This window comes from Bactrocera latifrons, unplaced genomic scaffold (assembly GCF_001853355.1).
Source record: "Bactrocera latifrons isolate USDA-ARS-PBARC rearing strain unplaced genomic scaffold, ASM185335v1 scaffold_211, whole genome shotgun sequence".
NCBI classification, from domain to species: domain Eukaryota; kingdom Metazoa; phylum Arthropoda; class Insecta; order Diptera; family Tephritidae; genus Bactrocera; species Bactrocera latifrons.
Window position 1 is genome coordinate 79,856 of NW_017535642.1, and position 23,707 is coordinate 103,562.

At 35.8% G+C, this 23,707-nt stretch overlaps 1 protein-coding gene across 5 annotated transcripts in view; it reads left to right on the forward strand.

Moving 5' to 3' along the window:
• The window catches only part of LOC108968374 (neural-cadherin), a 262,770-nt gene that overhangs the window by 23,686 nt on the left and 215,377 nt on the right, over positions 1 to 23,707 (forward strand). For all 5 annotated transcript variants that reach the window (XM_018932366.1, XM_018932368.1, XM_018932369.1 and 2 more), the window contains exon 2: positions 8,187 to 10,036. In XM_018932366.1, the coding sequence (XP_018787911.1) occupies positions 8,335 to 10,036 (1,702 nt within the window). In that variant the 5' untranslated portion in view covers positions 8,187 to 8,334. The remainder of the gene's footprint in view (positions 1 to 8,186; positions 10,037 to 23,707) is intronic.

Consider the following 23,707-nt stretch of genomic DNA (forward strand, 5'->3'; position numbering starts at 1 on the left):
CAAGTAATATATCTAGTAATTGTGAAGCCGATGAACTGTACAACTAGAATCCGACAAAGGGAAATCTGCAAGACTGTTCCCAAGTAAACAGGAAAACTCATAACAAATTGTTTTTTCGGCGAAATCAATTTATTTTACTCAAAATAGTGTTCTTCTGCTTCAACTAACAGCTTTTTGCACCGTCCAAAAACATCTCGAACGAGTGTTTAAGCCGGCATTGCGCCAGCAATGCGCCTCTACGTCTGCACAACGCTTTCCTTTCAAGGGCAAATGCGTTTTTGCGAAAAGGAAGAAGTCGCACGGTGCCATATCAGGTGAACACGGGGAGTGGTTAATGGTTAGAATGTGATTTTTGGTCAAATAATCGTCCTTCTAATGTTAGATTCTGAGTAATTTTTGGTCGTCAGTCAATTTGTGCGGAACAAACTGTGCACACACCTTTCGTAAGTCCAAATGTTCGGTAAAAGTGCAATAAATCGATGTTTTGGAGTTGTTAAATCCATTTCCATGAATTTCAATGATGATTTTGGCAGATTTTTTATGAATTCACGCACAGTTTCGATGGAATTTCCGGTGATCACGGATTTTGATTGGCCCACATGTTGATCGTCATTTATGTACTCACGACCACTTTGAAAACGTTGAAACCACTCGTGAACTCTGCTACGCGATAGGCAATCATCGCCATAAACTTGTTACATCAATTGAAAGGTTTCGGTAAAAGTTTTACAAATTCTAAAACAAAATTTAATGTTCACTCTTTGTTCGAAGCTCATTTTCGTATCGTTAACAAAAACGCACTGACACTTAAAACGCAATAGCTTCACCTAAAATCGATGAAACGGCAAATTCTCACTGGACAATCAAAAAAAAGCAGATTCTAACGCCCCAGTCAATATATAGATGGCACCACCAGGGGGCGCTAGATTCAAAAAGTCCTGTTTACTTTGTAACGCTCCTTGTATTTAAGCGATAAACGTGTTAGCTGATGGGTGTTTACGTTTAAGGGATTATAGTGTAGGGTTGTAACAATTRAAGTTTCTAATAAAAAATTAGTTTTTTTCATATGAGAAACAAAAAATTTAAAAAAGTTATTTTTTACCCGAGGAAGATCATGTAACCTCTTAAATGGTGACATGCTGCAAAGCACTTTCCAAAAAGATATGAATGTGTTAATCAGGCAAATCTGTGTCATTTGTATTCTAATAGTTAGCAACAACAGCTAAATATAAGAACCTAAAACAGTAAGAAGGATATATGCCCTGTAATATCGTACGCAAGTAAAAGGCTTAATATTCGCAGTGTCACTCTCTTACAATTCCCCAGCAAATGGTCATATATTATTTCACTAAATTAAAACATTTCTGTTGGCAATGAGCGCAAAATGCACTATGGTAACTTTTGTGGCAAGTGTGTGTGTGGTCAATTAGCATGCTTTTTTATCAAACTGTTGTAATATTTTGCATTAGCATATCGAATATGCGCAAAATAGGTTGTTTTGTGGATTGTTAATTTGAGGACTTTCTGCACACAAATACTATTGTAGCACACTGCAGTCGTACACACTAATGAACAAAAGTTACTTGCAACGATTGCGGTAAAGTCAAAGCTCGGTTGGAGAGTGCTTAACTACAAAGGCAGAAAAGTTGCAGTTGACATTTTTCATTTTTCTGGGCGGTTGCACTGACTCGGTACTGATTTGCTGGTTGTGTGCGTATTGTTGCAAACTAAAGTTCTGCAACAAAGTTGATATCGCTGGCATTTGCAGCATTGCAGTGGGACTAATTTTTTTTTTTGGTTTTGTTTTTCCCTCAGCTGGCAAGTTAAAATATGATAAATGCGTAAAGTTTGGTGCAAATTTTGAATTTTTACATGCTTGACAGCTGGGTGGGGTTTTTTTGTTTTAAGTAAATAAAAGATGCGGGAATTTTATGAAATAAATTTGCTTCATTTAAATATATTGGAATGAGTATTGAAAAGAAAAATATTTGAAAATATAGAGTTAATTTACCAAATATCTCTTTTTTTAAATTTATTTTCTTGTTATAAAACATTTAAATTTTCATATAAGTAATATTAGGTAGATGAAAAAGTTTTTTCCTATTTCTAATCAAACTTCAACTTTTTATATATATACTAATAAATAATAAACTTCACAAATTTCATTGGCAGCTTGCGTGGCATTCTTCCCTTTTTTATACTTTTTTTTTTATAAATTTCTAAATATAGCGAATTATTTGCAGTAACTTTTTTAATTTTTGTTGGTTAAATGAAGCTTAGAATCTCACCATTCCAAAACTATATGGYATAACACAATGTGATTGCTAGCACTGGAGATATACGACTGCAACGACATCTRTTGACAAAATATGAAAGAACTTTCTTGGCATCTCCTTCCCCTCCTGTTCCAACTTCCGCTGTTGCTGTCGCTGTCTGATACTAGACTTTGCTTCAGGCAAAGTATTAGTGGCAGTCCTTTCATCTACACCAAGCTTTGCTGGCTGTTTTCGAGCTCGTTACAAATGCTGCCCTCTCTTCGGAATAACTAGTCCCTTTGTCTCTTTGCCTGGAGATTGCGACTCCTGTAATCCGTTATTGTTCTTTTGGTATTTTTGGCTCATATTTTGAGCCGAGGAGTTTAAGGGAAAGTAGGTCCGCCTGGGTATTGCCCCGTTACGYAAAAAAAGGTTATCTTATCACGAATGCACCAGTACCAGCATTCGAAACCGGGATATCTAGGAAATCCAACTAGCTTAGGTAGATACTTACCAACTGCTATAGGCGCAAACAGTTATCAGCCTGTTCTTCCATCGTCGTGATACTGTGGTATCTAAATTGTTATCCATTTCGAACTTTAAATTGAATGAGGAATGTTAATTATCTTTCGRAAAAGCATTATCTGGCATTTCTTTTTTGAAGATTATCTCTTTCAAATGTTGGTGTAGAATCGACTTTTCTCTCTTCGTATACTCTCTCAGCTACGGCTGTTATATTTTCTTCACGGCGTGCTGAACCGAATAGACCACGGTCGAATATTATCCAATAATGAATACTGTGTCTCAGGATGGGAGATGGTGTTGCGAACKTAAAATCTCGTCATAAAATTGAACGATTTGTAAACGTTGTTCCATCATCAAATGTAAAAAAATACTGAACAAATATCATGACAGCTTGACATAAGTCAAACGCGATCTGTCAAAAAAAAAAAAAAAAATTGATAAAATTACATCTACTTGGATAGCCCGTTGTTACCCTTCGACACCTTGGAAATGTTCTGTGAAAGATTTTTGATAAACCAAAATTCATTTGGTACTTAAAAAATATCAATAAATTTAGTAAATTGAAACCCACGAACAATGGCAACATTATTATTATAACATAAATTATTTATTTTCTGAAAATTGTAATTAACAAACAGAACTTGTTTTGTTTTTGTTTTCYAAATAATTTATTCTAATACTTTCAAAATAATTATTTGTGTGTGTCACTATTAGTTGACACCAGTTTCTTGAACCATGAAATCAGATAATTATTTTTTAATTAAAATTTAATTATAAATATGTTAAATAAACATATGTAATTTTATTTTTGATTACCCGATATATTGAAAATTTTTAAAATATTTATTTGTCACCTTTTAATTATGTATTTGCGATTCTCCAATCGATTTCTATTACTGATTAAATAACTCTAAAAAATTGTAAATGCTACTTACGGACTTTGCCGCTAATTAGATAAAGCTACCAGAAATAATCTCCTGACTAATCTAGGAAAATCTAAATAGCCAGCGTCACAGTTAGTGTGATACGAATTAGCTAAGCCGAGTATCTGCATAACTATCAGTGCCGCCATCTGGAAAAGTTTATAATTACAATAAAAACGCCATTATTGGTTACAAGGTACCAACAAMATTTTCATATAAATCGTTTTCAGCTTTCCAGCTTTCGAGTCTAATCCGTTGACGGCTAATTCGAGTTATTTACTTTTTGTATAAGCTGATTGCATTTTATTGACCARCGAGCTGCACAAAGGCAAACGCGCATCAGCAGAGTTCTTCCCGTTCCTAGCTAGTACTATATGTATGTATATGTGATATGTATGTGCACTGTGCCGCACTGTCTCGCCGTTTGTATTCAAAATAAATTAGTATCTTTTATCTTGTCACACATAAATCATTGTTGGCGGGACCAGAGTCATAAATATGTTGACATTCATTAAATTAAGCAGAGAGCGACTTTGAAAAGTATTTGTTAAAGCAATGGWGCATTTTATATTTTTTATAAAATTTAAAAATTGTTATATTGCTCATTCAACGCTTCTGTTGCACWTTTGATTTTATTAATTTTATTGATTTTTATTACACAAACAGGTGTAAAATGTCATTAAGAGTGTTGTCTTGCATCTAGCAGACCYAGAGGCCTTAGAAAAATAAGTAAACAGCGGCAGGTGTCTAATTCGAAGAGTTTTACAACCTATAATTTAGATGAATAAATTACGCATAATAATGCAGATGATATGCTGATTAGCCGGTTTAAGGGCGAGGAATTTCARTTTTATATGGCTGGACACTCACATATACCAATGCAGCGGAGAAATTTGATTTATTTTATGTGAACATGCCATAAAGCGCATGTAAAGCACACCTAATTGTTGTTGCTTTTCATTTTTGAACACAGAGCTATTTCAATTCATACATATGTATGTACGTATGTATATGTAAATACCGCAATTAAAGACCACAAGTCACATACAAATTACAACCGAAATTATGGCTATTCACAGTTAACGGTACAGAAAAAAAGGAGTGAAAATGGCTTACAAATTATGTGTAAATATTGGGCAGATGCGCCAAAGGCCACTTTGTCATTGTGTGGGTGCAATTAAAATTTGGTGCTGTTGTCGGTGAAACCGTTTAGATSGGCGCAACAGCATACATTTACATACGAAACAATTGAAGGCAAAAATCAAACAGACAATGGTAATCGATTTGCATAAATACCAGCAGACAAACACTTGTATATACATATGTACATACATGTATACATGTGTATATTACAAACTCTGTATCGCCATATCGTATGAAGCGGTAGCCTGTGCTGGCTGKCAGGCAGCTGGTATTCGTCGGTATATTACAAAAAAGCTCCAAATCGTTGTGTTCAAACTCATTTAAAAGCCATTTAACAAGTGGGATGCGCCTCAATTACTGCTGGAACAGATGCGCGTATATTTATTGAACCTGGACCGCCGACTGCGATGCAGCGGTGGAAAATGAAATAAATTTCAATACGTTGTACCATGCATGTTATTGTAAAAAACAACAAATTATAGCAAAGCAAGAAATGCAAACAGCGAATTGTTCAATAATATTTACAATGCTGTCAATAATTTGAAAATGTATTTCCAACTTTCAAACCTTGTTAACAAGGCTTTGCATTGTTACCCTTACCAGTCGTAAGGCCAGCAGGAAATCGAGTTTAGAGTTTTCATATTAGTAATGTATTAAATTAGTAAAAGTATTAAATTGTATTTGGGGTAACCGTTGGGGCCCAAGCTACAAACAGGGAGACCCCTCAAACTGCCCCAACTACCGTGGGATACGCATCGAGCGTATTATGTGAAAGATTAAAGCAAAGCGTCAACAATCTGATTGGAGCTTATCAGTGCGGCTGTGGACCTGGCAAATCAGCAACTGACCARATATTCGCCATGTGCCAAATCTTGGATAAAACTCGTCGATTTCAAAGCTGTTTTTGACAGCATGAAAAGGAGGTGTCTTTATGCCACGAGGTCTGAAATTTGTATTCCCGCAAAACTAATATGGATGCGTAAGCTGATGTTGAGCAACACCAAAAGCTCCGTCAGGATCGGGAAGGACCTCTCGGAGCCTTTCGATACCAAACGAGGTTTCAAACAAGGCGACTCTCTTTCGTGTGACTTCTTCAATCTACTTCTTGAGAAAATAATTCSAGCTGCAAAAACTAAACCAAGAAGTTACTAACATCTATAAGAGTATACAGCTGCTGGCGTATGCTGATGATATTGATATTGAAGCGAAGCAAATGGGTCTGGCGGTGAACGAGGGTCAGACGAAATATCTCTTGTCATCAAACAAACAGTCGTCGCACTCGCGACTAGGCACGCACGTCACTMTTGACAGTCATAACTTCGAAGTTGTAGATACTTTCGGCTATCTTGGAACCAGCATCCATACCAACAATCCAACGCATATTATCTCTTACCAAGAGGTGTTACTTCGACGTAAGTAGGCAATTGAGAAGTAAAGTCTTCTCTCGACGAACAAAAACAAAACACTATAAGTCACTCATTATTCCCACCCTTCAAACCATCTTAGCATTATTTTATTTATCAGATACACCACTTTKTTTGTATAAGAAACCCGTTTTTTCTCTATTTAAAAGTACCCAATCTGTACAAAACTTCAATTATCTATTTAGAAGAAATTTTAATACTTTAATGCATAAAATTTGTTATTTTAATATGGATTCTTGGTTAAATGTCACTGCGAGTATATATATATAGTAAAAAAAGATAATCCGTGTTAAGATCCTAGAGCCTGTGCCCATCAGCTAAGATGGCATGTGTGTAAAGTTAGGTCTACTCYAACCATGACACTTAACAGCGTCTTGCACGTAGATTTGGTCGAAGGTCTATGGCKGCAAAAGTTGCTCAAAGAATCTGGGTTCTTAAAAGAACACGTACCTTAAAACTTGGAAATCCTCACATGYTTTGATTTCATACCGGGTTGCTTGGATAATGGAGTCGCGACTCCTCCTACTCTGTCCATATACCGAGGATAAAGYTATGACTTGGAAGAAGYCGTTGGAGGAGAGGTGCAGTGAATTTCTTTACGGATGGATCAAAACTTGTGGGAAAGTWGRTGGAGARGTTTACTGCAAGGAGCTCTCTATAAACTTCAGCTTCAGACGTCCTAGCTATTGCAGTGTTTTCTAAGACGATGTTGCAGACATAAAAGTAGCAATAGATTTACAGCTGCGSAGTACAGCCTCCTTCAGAGAAGWCACSATCCACTCAGATAGCAGGACGGCTCTCTCTCAGGATTGGTCAAGGAGCGTCTAACATCGTTATCAATAGCATCGAGTCTCTATGTGATAAAAATCGCCATGTGCGGAATCGCAGGAGATTGTAAAGCTGATGAGCCAGTAAGGAAAGTCACCCTTGAACCGCTTGCAGCAGAATCGGAGCAGGTCYCTGCCCGTATTCTCTTGTGTTCTACTAAACGTTTAATCATAAGTCCGAACACAGAAGTTCTTCTCTTCTATGGCTCAAGGATCTCATATAGCAGTTCAGTTGCGAGCTCTCTAAATGAGCCATCCAATCTAATATAACCTTGCACAATAAAAAAATACATATGTATATGGCACTAAGGTAAAATAATGTTAACTAATAAAAATTGGAATGTTCCTCCTAGTTTATTCTTCTCAAAAAATTATTTAAATAATTTTTGTGTTTTACACCATTACTCTCTCAATATTGCCTTTATTTATGCCTTTCTCCCATTTCAATCCATTTRAACTACGAAAACAGACTTCAATATATAATATATGCGAACGTTTTTTTGTAAACTCAAGTGCCCCCTACAGTTCGCGCTGTGTTTAATGACATCTATTGTCTCTCTATGCTAATGACGTTTTAATTTCGGCGTAATTGTTGTGACACGCTGCCGCAGTCGGCATTATTTCTTTTGGCTTAATCGATTTCTGTTTAATTGCAATGAGCATAATTATTAGTGGTGTGGCAAGTTGAAATTTATTGTGGCACAAATTAGCGGTTGATTGTGGAACGGTATGCATTGGAATATTGAAAGAGAGSAAAGTGAAGAAAAATGTCAAGGCAAGTGCTAATTGCCAATGATATTGAGTTAATTAATGGTTTTACTCTTAAGTAAGTTTAAGGAAGAAYAAATGCGATGCAGTTTATATTACTCAATATATTAGTATAAAAGAATTTTCTATTAAAGAAAGCCCTTGGATTATCAAAGCGATAAAAAATGCTAGGAGAATTAGGCTTCTGGAACTAATTAGGCAATAAGAAGAATACATATACTAAATATCAAAATTTTTCAATTTAGTACTACATATTACCACATATAAGTGTAATATAAAAAACTAATCTAAATATTCTGTATTTTCTTGTTCTCTTTCCAGCTCCCTGAAAATGTATTAAAACCGAGCAATTAAACTCAAAACAGTGTTTACTAAAACTAATCGACGAGTGCAATCGACAGTGCAAAAAATTGTGCAAAGAGCATCTTATAGTTCGAAACAGCGAGAAGAATAAAAAACGCGTGCCACAATGGCGGCGCGTTGCTCTTCCGAGCTGCAGCAGCAGCGGGGGCATTCGCATAACAGAACAACACGCGATTTCGATACAATGTCCCGAATAAACCCGCGTATTTCGTCCACTCGCTCGAAAATTATCGTGTCGCATTTCTTCCATACGCCACCCTCATTGCCCCGCTTCTACATGTTGGCCATTATCATCAGCGCGCTGCTCATGCATATTTCCAATACGCAAGCGCATATGACCGCAACTGCCAACGGCGAAGGSATGTCGCATGCGGTTGGTATTTCAGCGGCAAATGCTGCGCGCATGTTAGCCGGCAGCGGTGGCACAACTGGCAGTGAGTACTCCCTTGTACTGCCACATGATACCTATCCCGGTTTTAGTATTAAGCGATTCAAGACAATGCCAGTGAACGATAYGAACTCAACGCTGGAAAAAACTTCCTCGTCGGCATCGACATCTGTTGGCGCTTATCATATGCTTGCCGGTGATTACTCCAAATATTTTACAGTACTCGACGATGGTGTGGTTATGACTACATCCGACATCTCCCCACTTGTTAATCGCCCGGTGAATCTCGTKGTGGTCGAGGAGACACCTAACGCCACCAATACACACAATTTACAGTTGTTTGTTATGCATCGCAGCGATATGTTGCGCTTCCCCGGCTCCATGCTGGATGCAAGTGGGGAGGTGCGTGAGAATCGCCCCACAGGCACACGTGTACGCGGCATACCATTAATGCAGGCGTTAAGTGGCGATGCCGCTGTTGAAAATAACACCGGTGCGCCCAAGAAGGTGCGTTACACCATCATCGACGGCAATGATGACGAGGCATTTGCACTGCAGACGCGTAAGTCCACTGAAAAAAGCGCTATGAATGTGAAGTCCATCACGGTAGATAGTGATGGTGAAGCTGGTGTGTGGTTGGTCACCAATCGACCATTGGATCGTGAAACAAAAGCRCACTATGACTTATCGGTACAGGCCTCAGACATAGATGAACTCGATAAGATCATCTCGAAAATTCAGGTGACTGTACTGGACGAAAATGATAACCACCCTATATTTAAATCCACCGAATACAAATTCGCTATTGCCGGTCAGAAGAGCACCGGCTTAGAGGGTAACACAACAACCACTTGGAAACGGTTCAGCATACTGGGTAAGGTTGAAGCCACTGACGCGGATGGCGATAAGATCGCCTATAGACTAAGTGCGCCAAATAATATTGTCATCATTGTGCCACAAACTGGTGAAATTATGTTGGCTGATCAACCCCATGCCTCCGAATTGTTGATCGAGGTCGAAGCGCACGACTTACGCTATCCCAGTTTGGTGAGCAAACAACCGGCTAAAGTGTTGCTAGAGTTCTTAGCGCCAGAACCGGTTTCTTTTATAATGCAACACTTGGAGCACGATGCCATCAATGAGCATTCACATCATCGCGAGAAACGTCGGGTAACGCGCGCGGTACGCCCGACTAAACGCATCGAGTTTACTGAAGCCGATGGCGATACCGAAGGTAAATCCGTCTTCCAGTTGGAGAAAGAGACCGATAAGGAAACTTTTAAAATACGCGACGACAATCCGTGGGTGACAGTCGAAACAAATGGCGCGGTGCGTGTGAAAAAGAAGTGGGACTACGAAGAGCTGGGTCCGGAGAAAACAATTGATTTTTGGGTGATCATCACGAACACTGGACAACATGGTGAGTGTTACTATTGTTCGTCTRTCGAATGTCGATATTCTTACATATAATATATTTATATTTATGTGTGTATTAACCAGGATCTATCAAGTAGTGGTTTAAAAACCGATACGAGTACTGATGCCCTCATTAATTGAAAAATTTTGGTTTTATAATATACATGAGTTTGTATATGTTATGAATTGTAGAACATATGTACATATGTGCCAGTAAGATATGTCCACTCAAGGCTTTTTATCACCGCTACCATTTCTTCGGCTGAGGTAAACAAACCCGTTGTTCGTCTGTAGAAACGCAATGGTAGTGAAATGAAAACAAATGTCATTGCAGAGATGGAAAAACTTAAAAAAAAAAAAATACCGCCAGCTTTGACAGCAGGGCGCACAAAATAGTAAAGCTAACAAAATGGCAATAAGTGATAGAAGGACAAAGAGAGCTAATTTCACGTTTGCGCACGCGCTAAAAATTTGCGGCGAAAACAAAAGAATCGGACATGTGGTGAAAAACATTCGCAGAAATTTCAAAAGGGAGAAATAGAACTGAGAGTCACCTGCGCGCTCTAACGAAGCGTTGGTGAATAATAACATGGACAAATTTTCACATAGAGAGATTGCGTGAGAGAGAGTGGAAGTAAGCTCACAAATAGTTTTCGCTCAATTATCTGAAGTACTCAACACTCTATTAATATTCGAGTGTCTACTAAAGTTTAGTGAAGTAGAATTTACTGGCATATTCCAGMCTTTGCGGGCACATTCATCACCAACGAACCCTCCAAAGAACTACGAAGAGCTTGTTTCGTGAGAATCACTTTTCTCTCACACACTAACTCATTTGCWCGCATTTAAAATTACACTCACAGCCACCCGCAATTTACGTAGATATATAAACAGCTTTACACATACATAAATCCGCTGATTTAAGTGCTATCTGGTTGTTTATAGTATCCGGGCTTAGATTTTTTATTTGCAGTGATTTATTTTGCGTATCTGTGTCTGTTTTGATTTGATGTCGTTAAACAGAACTCGGCTGGTTGCAATAGATCCTCCTCGTACAAACCTTTAAATAAAATGTTTGCTGGTAATAAACCGTCATTGGATAAATAAATTTGAGTTCTAAAATAGAAAAATAGTAGAGTATTATTCTCCGATATTTTTGTATACTATATCCTAAGTTTTTCCGTCCGGACGAAAATGTGTAAATTACGGTCATTAAATACACGTGAATAGGCTACATACGCTAGGCATCAAACGAAGTATCAATGTAATATATAATATATATGCTGGCAACCTCAGATTTATTCATTTACTTTCTACATTTTCGCTTAAGGGGTTAGGAGTAGTCAGAGGCACGAAAAAATGAGAAATTTCAGTATGTTTTTTGCTATTAAATCTTATTATTTTACAAAAGTAGTAATATGGCATTAAAAGAGAATGTGCTGACTTGAAGTCACGAAAATTTCAAAAGAAAAATTTGATTTCCAAAGTTATAGTTGTTTGTGTTGGCCCAGTTCCAAAAAAAGGTACTTGCGGTGACAACCATAAGTCCTTGGAGATTCATCTAAAATCCATCGGACAAAAACAATTTGTTTTATAAATAGATAATCCTGGGCCTGATCGAAGGATTTTTTTTTTCTAAAAATTAACAAAATGGCGGCGTCATGAAATCTTTGCCTAAATTTTTGGAAAAAAATCAACAGTGAATTTATCTTAAAAAATCGAAATTTTTGACCAAAGAGGCCCTAGTTTATTATATATTCTAAAAGCTGTATGAATTTCATTAAAATCTATTGAGCGGTTTTCGAGTTACAGCTGTCACCAGTTCAAAAAACATAGTTTTGAGAAAAAACGCGTTTAAAGTTTCACACTAGCGCTTTGAAGTGACCGAGCTCTCTTTGTTATTTGTCGAATAACTCAAAAACTAAATATCGGATCAACGCGAAATTTTCAGAAAATGTTTTTAAGGTTAACGAAAATGGAAATTTTTTTTTTGTTTTTTTGAAAATTCTGACTACCCCGAACCCCTTAAGGATTAGACGCAAAAAATATTTACTCCATCGAGAGTGATTAGTCTTCGCTGGTGAGCCTAAGAGAGCACGTCAAATGAAAGTATAATTTCAGTTTTGGTGCATATCTTTCAAGGTAAAACTGAATTTTACAACAGATTTAATACATTCATATTTATTAAGGGAATTTCTGTTATGGTGAACAATTTTTTGTTCTGTTCTTAGTAGAAAATACAAAAAAATTGAAGAGAATCTGATCTTAATTGTAGAAGATGAGAATATCCCTCTTCTCGTATCAAAAAATATATGAAAAATATTCCCTTTCGATCGCAGGGGCAAGAAAGATTTTCAAATACTCCAAGAGAAGGAAGACATACTTAATACGATGGAGATCCAAAGTCCAAAAAAAAAAAATACTCGCTGAGCGACTTTTACGAAGAAAAGCTTCTGAAAAAACCTGAAATTTTAGCGCGGGAGTTAATCTAAAGTTTTAGTTTGGATGTTTTCATTATTACAATATAAAGGAAACTTCGAACAACTGGTTTTAAAAACTATGTCGAAAAAAAGAGCTATGTCTACATTTTGAGATAAAGTAATTTGGTCCGATGAATTCAAATTCTAGCTAAGTAGTTAAAAAAGGTGTAAGCGTGCATGCAATCTCATCGCTTAAAATCGCAGTGCATGCACTCATCAGTGAAGCATGGAGGATGTTCTTTCATGGTTTGGGGCTGTTTCTAAAAATTTGGTGTAGGAAGTGTATTTAAAATCGATGGACGACTGACGGTTGCTTCTTGATGTTGACATCCTTAGCGAAGATTTGAAAATAAATGCGGAAGAAGAGAACGTTCGCTTATCTTCCAATAAGATAACGAGCAACAACGCACACCTCGCCTGACTACTCGCTTTTTTGAAGACGGCTTGAAGAAAAACTGACCTGGCCAGCTCAGTCACCGGATTTAAATCCAATTCAGCATTTGTGGATGTGGATGTGGTTTGATTCCAAAATAATAATAWAAGCAGCCGTACAAATTTGGAATAATTTTTCTTAGAGACGAAGCGTCAACTTGACATTATTCCAATGAAAATATTAAAAAATTTGGTTCGAGGCATACCAAAACGTCTTCGTGCAGTAATTCAGAATAAAGAGGCGATATTTATCACTAACTTTACTTTTAAATCAAATGTTTAGTATTTTTTTGTAATTTATACGTTTATTTGACCACTTTTGTTTAAGAGTCCTTTTTTTAAAGTGGAACAATTTTTTTCTTTCTATTCCGGGGAAAAAATAGATAATTTATAATTTGCTATTTAAATACCTATGTAAATGTAATATTAATGTATGAATTATTAATTGTTTATTTTAATAGAACTGCATTGAAATAACATCTGTGAAATTTATACTTTCATTTGGTGATTAGTGTATAGTTCACTATGAGAAATACAAAAACATAAAGTAACAGGTTAATTGAAAAGTCCCCGGCCACCATAGTAAAACACATGTCTTTGGCAAACATTTTTTTTGTTTTTATTCAACAGAGTTCAGAGTAAAATAATAGTTGTTTCATGCGGATCTTAAAATACGCCGTAACCTCACCAGCCGACTGATGAGTTTTTCCACGTTTTGTAGTGGGTTCATCGTATGCAGTCCACGCGGATGACTGTTAATTGGACTTCGGAGAGAAATGAGCTATGTTTTATCCATTATCATATATCGACGTAAAAACTGGGGGTTAATTCGCTTGAACATCTCCGAATCATCAACTCATCCAAAAACAAGGTCAGCGCATTCTGGTACTGAAATATTCGTAATGAGTTGATGTGTCCGTTCAGTTGATATTCTTATAGTGCTTGCTATGTATCTACAGAAACTTCACTTTACGGTCGTTTTAAATTATTTTGTGGACTTTTTTGATGTATTTTGTCGTCCACTGGGTTTACCGYCTTCGGTGCTCATTTCATTTTTAATTGGTTTCCTTAGTACAGTGTTTATAAATTCGTCATCACGCCAAGTTTTTGCTTTAACTATATTTTTTTCTATATTATCGATAATTTTCGTATTTTCAAAGCATTGAGATATAATTAAGTATTATGAAGATATTTTGTGTGATATTATAGACAATTCTTCTTGCATTTGGTCTTGTGTTTTTTCTAAGTGCCCGTTGTGGATCATGGGTAAAAATTCTGGTAAATTTCTTACATTAGAACGCACTAGTCATAGAAAAATGCTCAAAAACTTTTAGGAACCCTGCACTTATCTACAACCTCCAATGGGTTCAGTAGATCGACCAAACATGTGATTTATATTTTCGCTTTTAATTAAATATTTAAAGCATTCGATTATAGTCGWGTTATTCATGCCACAGATTGTTTATATGGGCTGGTATTCCATATTTTCTAATTAAATGCTTAAGTTAGAATACCAACTTCAATTCCGTCTAGCTTGCTACTACCGACAACTATCAGCAAGTACGCACTATCCATAGGCAACTCTTAAAGCTCATTGCTTCTTCACGTCACCTTACATTTGGCTTATATGTTGACTTCTCATGTTTTTGCACCGTAAAAACATTAACAGCAATATTTTCGTGCTAAAATGTCGACTTTTGAACTCAGCAATTGGCGCAGAAACGATCTCTCCCAATGCATAGTGTTTTATCTACCTGCGAATACTTACACARCTAATATTATAGAGATCTAGTTCCACAAACCTTCTATATAGCAACATCTAAGACTTGTGTGTGGGTGTTTGCCTAGCACTCAACTTACGAGTACTTGGCCTAAATTTACAGCCGTCTTGGGTCTCATATTCAACCATTTGCACATGACCCAGTGTACAATAGCTTCGGTAGTCAACTCTGCCAGCAGCCACCCGCACAATTCTCACCTGCTTCACTTCAGTTTCGTGCGCGCGCTGTGAATTTGCTTTTGTGTGCGTATGTGTGAGTGCACATTTCTTTCCTCCTTTTACTTGAAGAATTTTTACTATTTGTGCTAACATGTTTACTTTGTTTAGTACTATCAGAATAACTAGAAAATATACTCGCTGCTAGTTGTAGTGTAACGTGTTTCACTTTTCATGTACACAATAATGCCGTTAAAATGCTTTGAACTACTCAACGTAACCGGGTTTATGCTTACGAGTCCTTCACAAAAAAAAAAACGAAACCCTGTTCTGTTGTGCAAAATCGTAAAATAACAAAGTCGCATATATATATGTCTCTATGTATGGTATTCACAAACGCAGCATACAAGACATTTGCGCTTTTTGCTGCAGAATTTGTTTTACAAAAATGAGCTTAGTGCAAAAGAGCAAATGTGTATGGAAGGATACAGTTAACGCTTGTATTTTTCTCATACTTTTAAAATTTAGATTTAATTTTTTTTGTTTTTTAAGTTTATTTTTTGTCTTGTAGTAAGATATTTCCATTTTTACCGGATATACATACCTTCTCCAAATACACTTTAATGCAAATTTTCCTCTTTAAAATATCGAAAACTTAAGAACCGATATTGTACTGTAATCGTAAGGCCATCTATGATGGAAAAAAATTTAATTGGTTTATTGTACTTATCTCTAAAGTTTAATATTGTATAAATCTCTAATTCATTCAGGTCAAATCTTCTTTGCGCCCCTACCTAACCTCTGAAAAGAGTTGAATTCCAACTAAACTACCCTTAGTCAACTAAAGATCGATCAAGATACAATGATAATTTTATCCCCAGCGAAATTCGGTATTCTCGAATGAGTGGTTCGTCACAAAATATATAGTAAGGTGCTACGTTGCGATTAAACTGAAATTACTCGCACAGATCCTGACGTAACGTAAAATTTTCATGAATTATGTGCCAAAGGTTCCGAAACAGTTTCGGAGAATTTTATGTTTTCAATAGAATTATTTGCTTAGTAACAACAGATGTTTTGAAATGCAAGTGTTCTATCTTTTAATTTTGAAAATATTAAAAGAATTAAGGAAATTATGGTACTTGAGTTTAAACTGTGCCGGCAGCAGAACTACAGCAAAAGACCGAATTGTTTGATCTTTATTTGTTGGCTAAAAGTCATGGATTTATCTAAAGATATATAGTATATACAGGTACCAGTGATACAAAGATTTTCACCTTTAAAGTGCTCTATTCGTCGGATAATTTCCTGAAATAAATTTTGTTATGATTTTTATTTATGTTGGTGTACCCTCATTAGAAATATATAACAGTTTTGTTTCTATCACATCCAGTTTTCTTGTGACAGCTGCATATTCATTGCTGACCTCATATACATTTCTTTGTTTACATAACTGCATTTAGTCGACTGTGTAACTATTGTGTTCGCTAAATTACATTGTGTGGAATCAAGGAGGAGAAATTCTGTGAGGAAATCAAGACATTTCTGTATTCCACATAAATGTTGTGGAACGTGTGTGAGGCTCCTCTTAGGTTGGGCTAAATAACAACGTAGACATTTGTCATTTTCTATACCAATGATTTAGACGGAACCAAAGGATCATGTAAGTGATTGTAATTTTTGTTTGGCTGATATTACTACCAAATCCAAACACATTATCCAGTATCCAAACTTGTCTTCGGCCAAGAGACCCAACCTACCGAACTTCCTGCGCCGATGTCTCCAAATCGATCAAAAAGTGAGAATTCTAGTCCGGAATTTGTTCTCAGTCAGCATAATAAGGTATCTGAAGATAGTGACTCAAGTTACGAAACGTCAATTTCAAAAGAATCGCACTTATTGACACAACGTGATCTAAACGATTTCCTACATTATTTAATTCTGTCTAAAAGGTTGAGCTTTTGGGGTCTAGATTAAACGACCGGAATTTACTTTTTCGTGGTACAAAGATTTCTTATTTTCAATGTCGTAATGTTGAAATAAAACCTTACTTTTCTGAAGGGGGTGATTTAGTCTATCGTAATAACGTTCCTGTTGTGATGAATTTATTAACTTTCGAATATGATCCAAGTCACTGGCGACTGTTTATTGACTCTTCAAAAACTAGTTTGAAAGCAGTGTTACTACATAAGAGAATAAAAATTCTTCAGTGCCGATTGCTCATTTTTCTAATATGAAAGAGACTTACGAAAATATGAGATTTATACTTGAAAAAATTGAATACAGTAAACAMGCTTGGAAAATTTGTGGTGATTTTAAAGTCATTTCGCTTTTACTAGTCCAAGCTTGGTTATACGAAATTTAGCTGTTTTATTTGTGAATGGGACAATAAAGACAGAAAAAATCACCATACAAAGAAAGCGTGGCCCAAGCGTGAAGCGAGGCGAAAATCGAAGAGGGAATATTTGTAGGCCCAAAAATACGGCAATTGATGAAAGATAAGAGCTTTGAAGAAAAACTGAATGCTCAGGAAAACTCGCTTGTTCCAAATTATCTAGGTAACCATAAAGCGGAAAATTACAATGATTTAATAAATGAACTTATGATATCATTTAAAGCTTTGGGGTGTAATATGTACTTGAAAATACATATGCTGGACTCCCATCTGGATTTCTTTTCGGCAAATTTGGGTGTTGTGAGTGACGAACAAGGTGAGAGGTTCCATCAAGACATTTCCTTAATGGAGAAACGTTATCGAGGGAAATGGAGTTCAGGCATGCTAGCAGACTATTCTTTTAGACTTAAAAGAGACCTACCGGAAACCAAATATTCAAGAAAATCATAAGTATCTATTAGATATTAGGAAATAATTTTGTAAGTGTAGCTGAATTTTGTACTTTTTACGAAAATATATGTTTTGATGTCACAGGAAAACATGATGTGTACATTTTTTTTTCATTGATATATTATTATTTGGTGGCCCTAGTATTTCAAGGTATATAATTTGATATAAATTTCCATGTGACAAAAAAAAAATTACAAATTAGTGTAATGGAACAAATGTGGACAATTCCCACATTAACGCAAAAGAAGTGGGAAAAATAAGGCTTTATTATATTATATATTTGTGTTAAGTTTTCAACTATATTCGATCATTCCGAATTTGAAAAAGCATACTATAAATAACCACTTTACAAAGAGATCATGAAATTAATCATTATCCCGAAATATTAAAGTTAAGCTCTTATGCCATTTTAAATTCTAACTAAATTTCATTTAGTTCTCGCTATCGCAAGTTATAACTTCACCGTTAATAAGGTTGCTGTTGCTTAGGGTAAATAGGTAGGTGGGATGGGGTTCTCTTCGCAGAAATCTTTCAACAGTTCTTCACGTTTTATGATATTCATATGAACATATGGAGATAGATAAAAATTAGGGACCGCGATTTATTTAATATTTAATATAATTATATCAGGAAAACAAAATCTCTTCTATTAATGCTTTTTTTAATTAATACGTAAGTATGTATATACAGATGTTTATGTTTTGAAACAGCTGCCTGTAGCAGTTTTACGTATGTTTGTATTACCAGTAACTATAAGCATCTGGAATAGCTTCACCTCAAGGCCTATTTGGCAGCTATGGCAATGCGAGGCGTCAACACCACTTCTCTGGCTCACTTTATTAACTGGAAGTCTGAGGCGTAATGTAGTATACATCTAGGCGGTTTGTTATGAAATTTCAGGGCACGTAAACATATAACAAGCTTTGACAAAAATTGTAATGAAATATTCAGTTTCCGGCCAGTTTTCTGACAGTACGAGTTTGGTAAGATTTTGCTTTTTTGTTGTCGCAAATTTTGTGTGTTTGGAAATAGTAAACGCCTCATGCTATACTCCGCTTTTCGTTTTTAGTTATTTTCCGCGGAACAAATGTCTGAGAATATTTTACTTACTGCATCAATAAACCCCCAACTTAAATAGTCTGTTGGTGACATTTGCACTTTGGTTAAATACACTTTATCACTTGGGTTTCGACACAAATCCTTAGCTGGCGACCRCGGGCTGTTGCGATTCGGCGGCTCCGCCAAAATCTGTCCTTCACAGGTTATTTTGGTGCTTCACAATCAGTGAGTTCGCTCTTCATGCATTTTTCTTATAATATTTTTCTTTCTTTTTGTTGTTTGTTTGCCTGTTTCCTTTAGGTTACGCTGAGCCTGCGGCACACACTGCACTTGTCCACTTGCATTAAACAGCCATTCATTTTATGCCCTCCCATTTTTCATTTGATTTTATATCCGCTTTGACTTTTTTGGTTGTTGCCGGGAATTTCAATGTCTGGTTTGTTGAACCCTTTTTGTGGTTTCCGAACGAGACACGTTCTCACTTGAATGTCCTCCAGTCGGCAGCTAAGCTAACTAAAAGGCAACAGCCATGAACGAATAAACTCGATAAAGGAACAAATTTCCAAAAGTATTTCTTAAATATTTAATGAACTGATTTCAAAAACAGGCAACTTTATATGCTCTAAATATATTGACCAAACACTGGGTGGTATTTAAGGAACTGTCGTTTCTTCTTCCTGTTGTACAAATGAAAATTGATCCAGCATTTCCGTTTGCTGAGGAGTTAATTATGTTTACTTTTATTTGAAGGGTGAGTAGCCTGATGAAAATYTCCCAGCTATACAAACAAACTTCGAAAACGACACGCATTTATTTCCTTTTTATTGCAATCTATACATATATTAGGATAGGCAAGCCATTGATTTCTCTGAGTTAGAATTCGCTTCCGTCTCGAACAGCAGAATAATCATTTATATAACTATTAAAATATGATGTAATAAGATTCTTTCAAAGAATTAATCTAGAAATATATGAAAATAGAGTCATCTTATGTCTTTTATAGATTATTTTTTCATATAAAGAATTAAAAAAGTTGTGTGCCTTAATAGGATTATCATCTTACTCAAAAAGTAAATTACATTATTAACTCTTAAACGCCTGGCGGTTCCCCCTGATGATTMYTCAAGGGACCATTTAAGTTTTATTTCATAAARTTTAAATTAAAATTTYTAAATTTTGTAAATGGACTTGGTACAGAATAGATTTTCAAAAAAAGTAAAATCCAGAAAAATATTACTGGTTGTATAGGAATTTAAGAAAGCTTCCCACAATGTTTATGTTACAATCCACTTAAAAAAAATTGAAAATTTGACTTGGAAAAAAAGCTTTTGGTAGAAAATATGAGATGCTCTATTCGAATGGGGTACTGTTTTTTKATGGGAAATTAGATTAGATAATTACAATAAGGTCGAGAACCAAACTAATTTCAACTTTTCAAACATCAACAAGAAAGARTATTATAACAGGCCAATGAAAGAGTCCTCAGAGTGTCACATATTTGRGGCTACTAGCATTTACTTCCTCGAATTTAATTTTTTTTTGGATAAATGAAGCTTAAAATCTCATCTTTCCAACACTGTATGCTACGACACAATCCGATTGATGGCACTGGAGATATAGGACTACAACGACATCTATGGACAAAATACGAAAAGACTTTTTCGACTACCCAATACATAAGATTTTTTGTTACCTCACACCTTAAACAGCTTTCGGATCATTAGTTTGTGAATTATATAATTTTGAGTAAAGCAACTTTTGTTATTGTGAAAGACAACTTAAAAGGAATTTGTTGATAAATACTGCTTTTCGAAGGGAAAAATATAGTTGAAGCAACAACTTGGCTTGATGAAGAATTTCCGAACACTGCCGCAGGAAAGTCAATCTTCAAGGATTGGTATACTAAGTTTAGATATGGTAAAATGAGCACTGAAGACGGTGAACGCAATGGAATGTCATTACCGACGAAAAAATCTAGAAATAATTCTAGATGACCGTAAAGTGAAGTTGCTTGAAAGAAATAGTAGGCTTCTAAGAATATCAACTGAACGGGTACATCAACTCATTYACGAATATTTGGGTATAAGAAATCTCTGTACAAAGTGGGATCCGCGCGAGCTTACTTTTAAACGAAAACAATGACGAATGGATGATTCAGAGCAGTTTTTAGAGATGTTCGAGTGTAACATGGTTCCATCATTYCGCTCCGAAGTTCTACAACCATCTGAGTGGACTGCACACGATRAACCCACTCCAAAGCATGAAAAAGCGCATCAGTCAGCTGGCAMGGTTATAACGGCTACATTTTGACAAGCACACTACCTTCAATGATGGTCCCTCCATCAACAGCGAATATTACATAGCAAAGCTATATTGGACCTTTTGAAGGACGACATCGCCGAAAAACGGCCGSAATTGAAGAAAAGARAGATCTTTGTTGAAAGGAAATGCACCGTGATGTCACAAGTCAGTAAAACCGTTGGCAAAAATCCGTAAATTTGGACTCGCATTGCTTCCGMATCCATMKTATTMTCCAGTWCCGACCGGAAGCAACTATTTCCKGTTCTTAACCTCAAARAAATGGTTGCTGAGAAGAAATTTTCATCGAAGGAAGAAGAAAAGGACAAATCATATTACAAAAATTGTCAAAAAGTTGGAAAGTTGTTATGATAAAGTATATATTATSTATAAATTTGCACGCGTACTATTTTCTATATCGGACTATTATAATATAGGGCCTCCATATAAACTGAACGATCGCACTGCTATAGAATATAGGTGCCATACAAACTGATCTATCGAAATCAAGTTCCAATAAGAAATATTTTGTATTTATGAATAGTATAAAAGCTTCGTTGCTATYAAAGTCAAAACGTTTTTTCTTGTTTTAATCTGATTTATGTTTTATTTTTATGAGCACATAAATACAATTCACAATTCGCCAATATATATATATAAATAAATGAAAATTTATAATGCATAGCAAAGTGACAGAAGGCGCATGGTAACAGCATTGTTTGGTTTTTTAATTTYACTCATATTATTTTTTAATATCAGCCTACCTATTCTAACGAATGCCATTTGCTGGAAATGGAGCGCCGTTAGAGTGCTTTGCCTAGTTGTTAGTTCCTAGATGAYATTTCTATTATTCATTCGCATACGTTTCGCTGGATAATAATTTTTCCTAAATGCACCAAAAATACTGCAGTAACCGGGAATGCCCGYATGCATGCGAGGCATGTGGCAGCGGTGCGATTGTAAGCATCCGCAGAGCAGTCACCGCCAACCGTGGTTATCAGCCACCCCAGAGACTCCGTTCGCCATCTCAAATTGACGCCCTGACTAGCTTACCATATACCATATACGAATAAACATGTGTATGTATGTATGTTATATAGTTATATGCCAGTGGTGATACACCCTATCCCCAATTTAAGTGCTTGGGTACTTATATTTGCAGCTGCTGCTGTAGGTTTTGCKAGTATTGCAAAATTTAGTGCGAATTTCTTTCTTTGCAAGCTTCAACATTTTGTTTTTATTACAGTTATTTACATTTATTCTAACATTTTGCTATTTTTCTACTTTTCGCAGCGCCGAAGAAGTGTGATTTCAACAAAAMTTTTTTGCAGACATCGCACTTTTCTTGTGCTTTGGTTGATTTCGGTGTGCATTTTTAAAATTTTCATGGTTTTGCTATTGTTGTTATCCCTTTTTGCCTCAGAGCATTTGGCGAGTTTTAAATTTTGTACACAGTTTCATTGTATGTAGTATGTATGTATGTACTCCAGTTAGAAAAACATAGAACTCACCACATAGTTAAGGAAAGCATCACACAAGCGTACAGAAACGTAGGACGAAAAGGAAAAGTCAGAAATGTTGGCGTGTGTGTGCGTGACAAAAAATGATGGCGTCGAAATAAGAAGCGGAAAAAGGCGGACTATAAAATGACAAAATGTATGCATTGGCTATATTTCGTTTAGAGAAAAGGTAAGGTGGACAGCAGGAAAGCGTAAAAACTTTAACCAACTGTCGGCGGCAAATTTCTTCCATTTCCACTTTTTTGTTGTACCTAACAAACTAATTGAAATCTGCTGGTCTAACTGTCACTGCCACTGCCACTGCCAGCGTCAGTTGCATAATCATGGAGAGTTCTCTATTCTGTGGTTTGTGAAGCAGTATGAACCCTGGCATAGAAAGGAGTTTTGTTAAACTTTGAGTGRTGGTGAGGAATGCCGTTAGATTTCCATGAATTAGGTATGTATGTAGGGATCGATGTGACATAAACATACAATATAAGGGCCTAATCATTTCCCAAAGTGGCACATATTTTTTCAATTCAATAACCCTTTTTTGCCAACTTAATGGGAAAATCATGTTTTATTGTTTCGACTTGTGGGGTTTCTTTTAAACCAATCCTACAGTATATCACATATTCGTATAGAAATATATTTTGAAAAAGCAAATGTAACTGACACCAATGGCGGTATTAAGGTAGCATTGTTTTTTATRTTGTAGATACGTACCGATATGTTAGCGTGCCCTAAAAATATATKTGTGTGGCTGTATTGTTTGTCCTATTTTTTTCGAAAGTTCACAATTTTGAAAGGCAAAATAGGACGTTATTATTATATTGCTTCTAAACTAAGTAATAAACATCTCTCTCTATCATTACAATTTTTTTTCATTTATTATTGTATAGAAAAAGTTAATATGTGTAAGGGATATTCAAACATTAATATTGGTTAGACCTTACTCAAATTTGTGCGGTGTAATTGCAAATAAAGTTGTATAGTTCAATTCAATTCGTTAATAGTGGAGCAATTTTGATTACCAACACATAAATATCAATCCGAAGCACACTAAAATATTATACCCTAATACTAGTAGTCGTTCGTTCGCAATTTTTAAGCGATTGACTCTTTA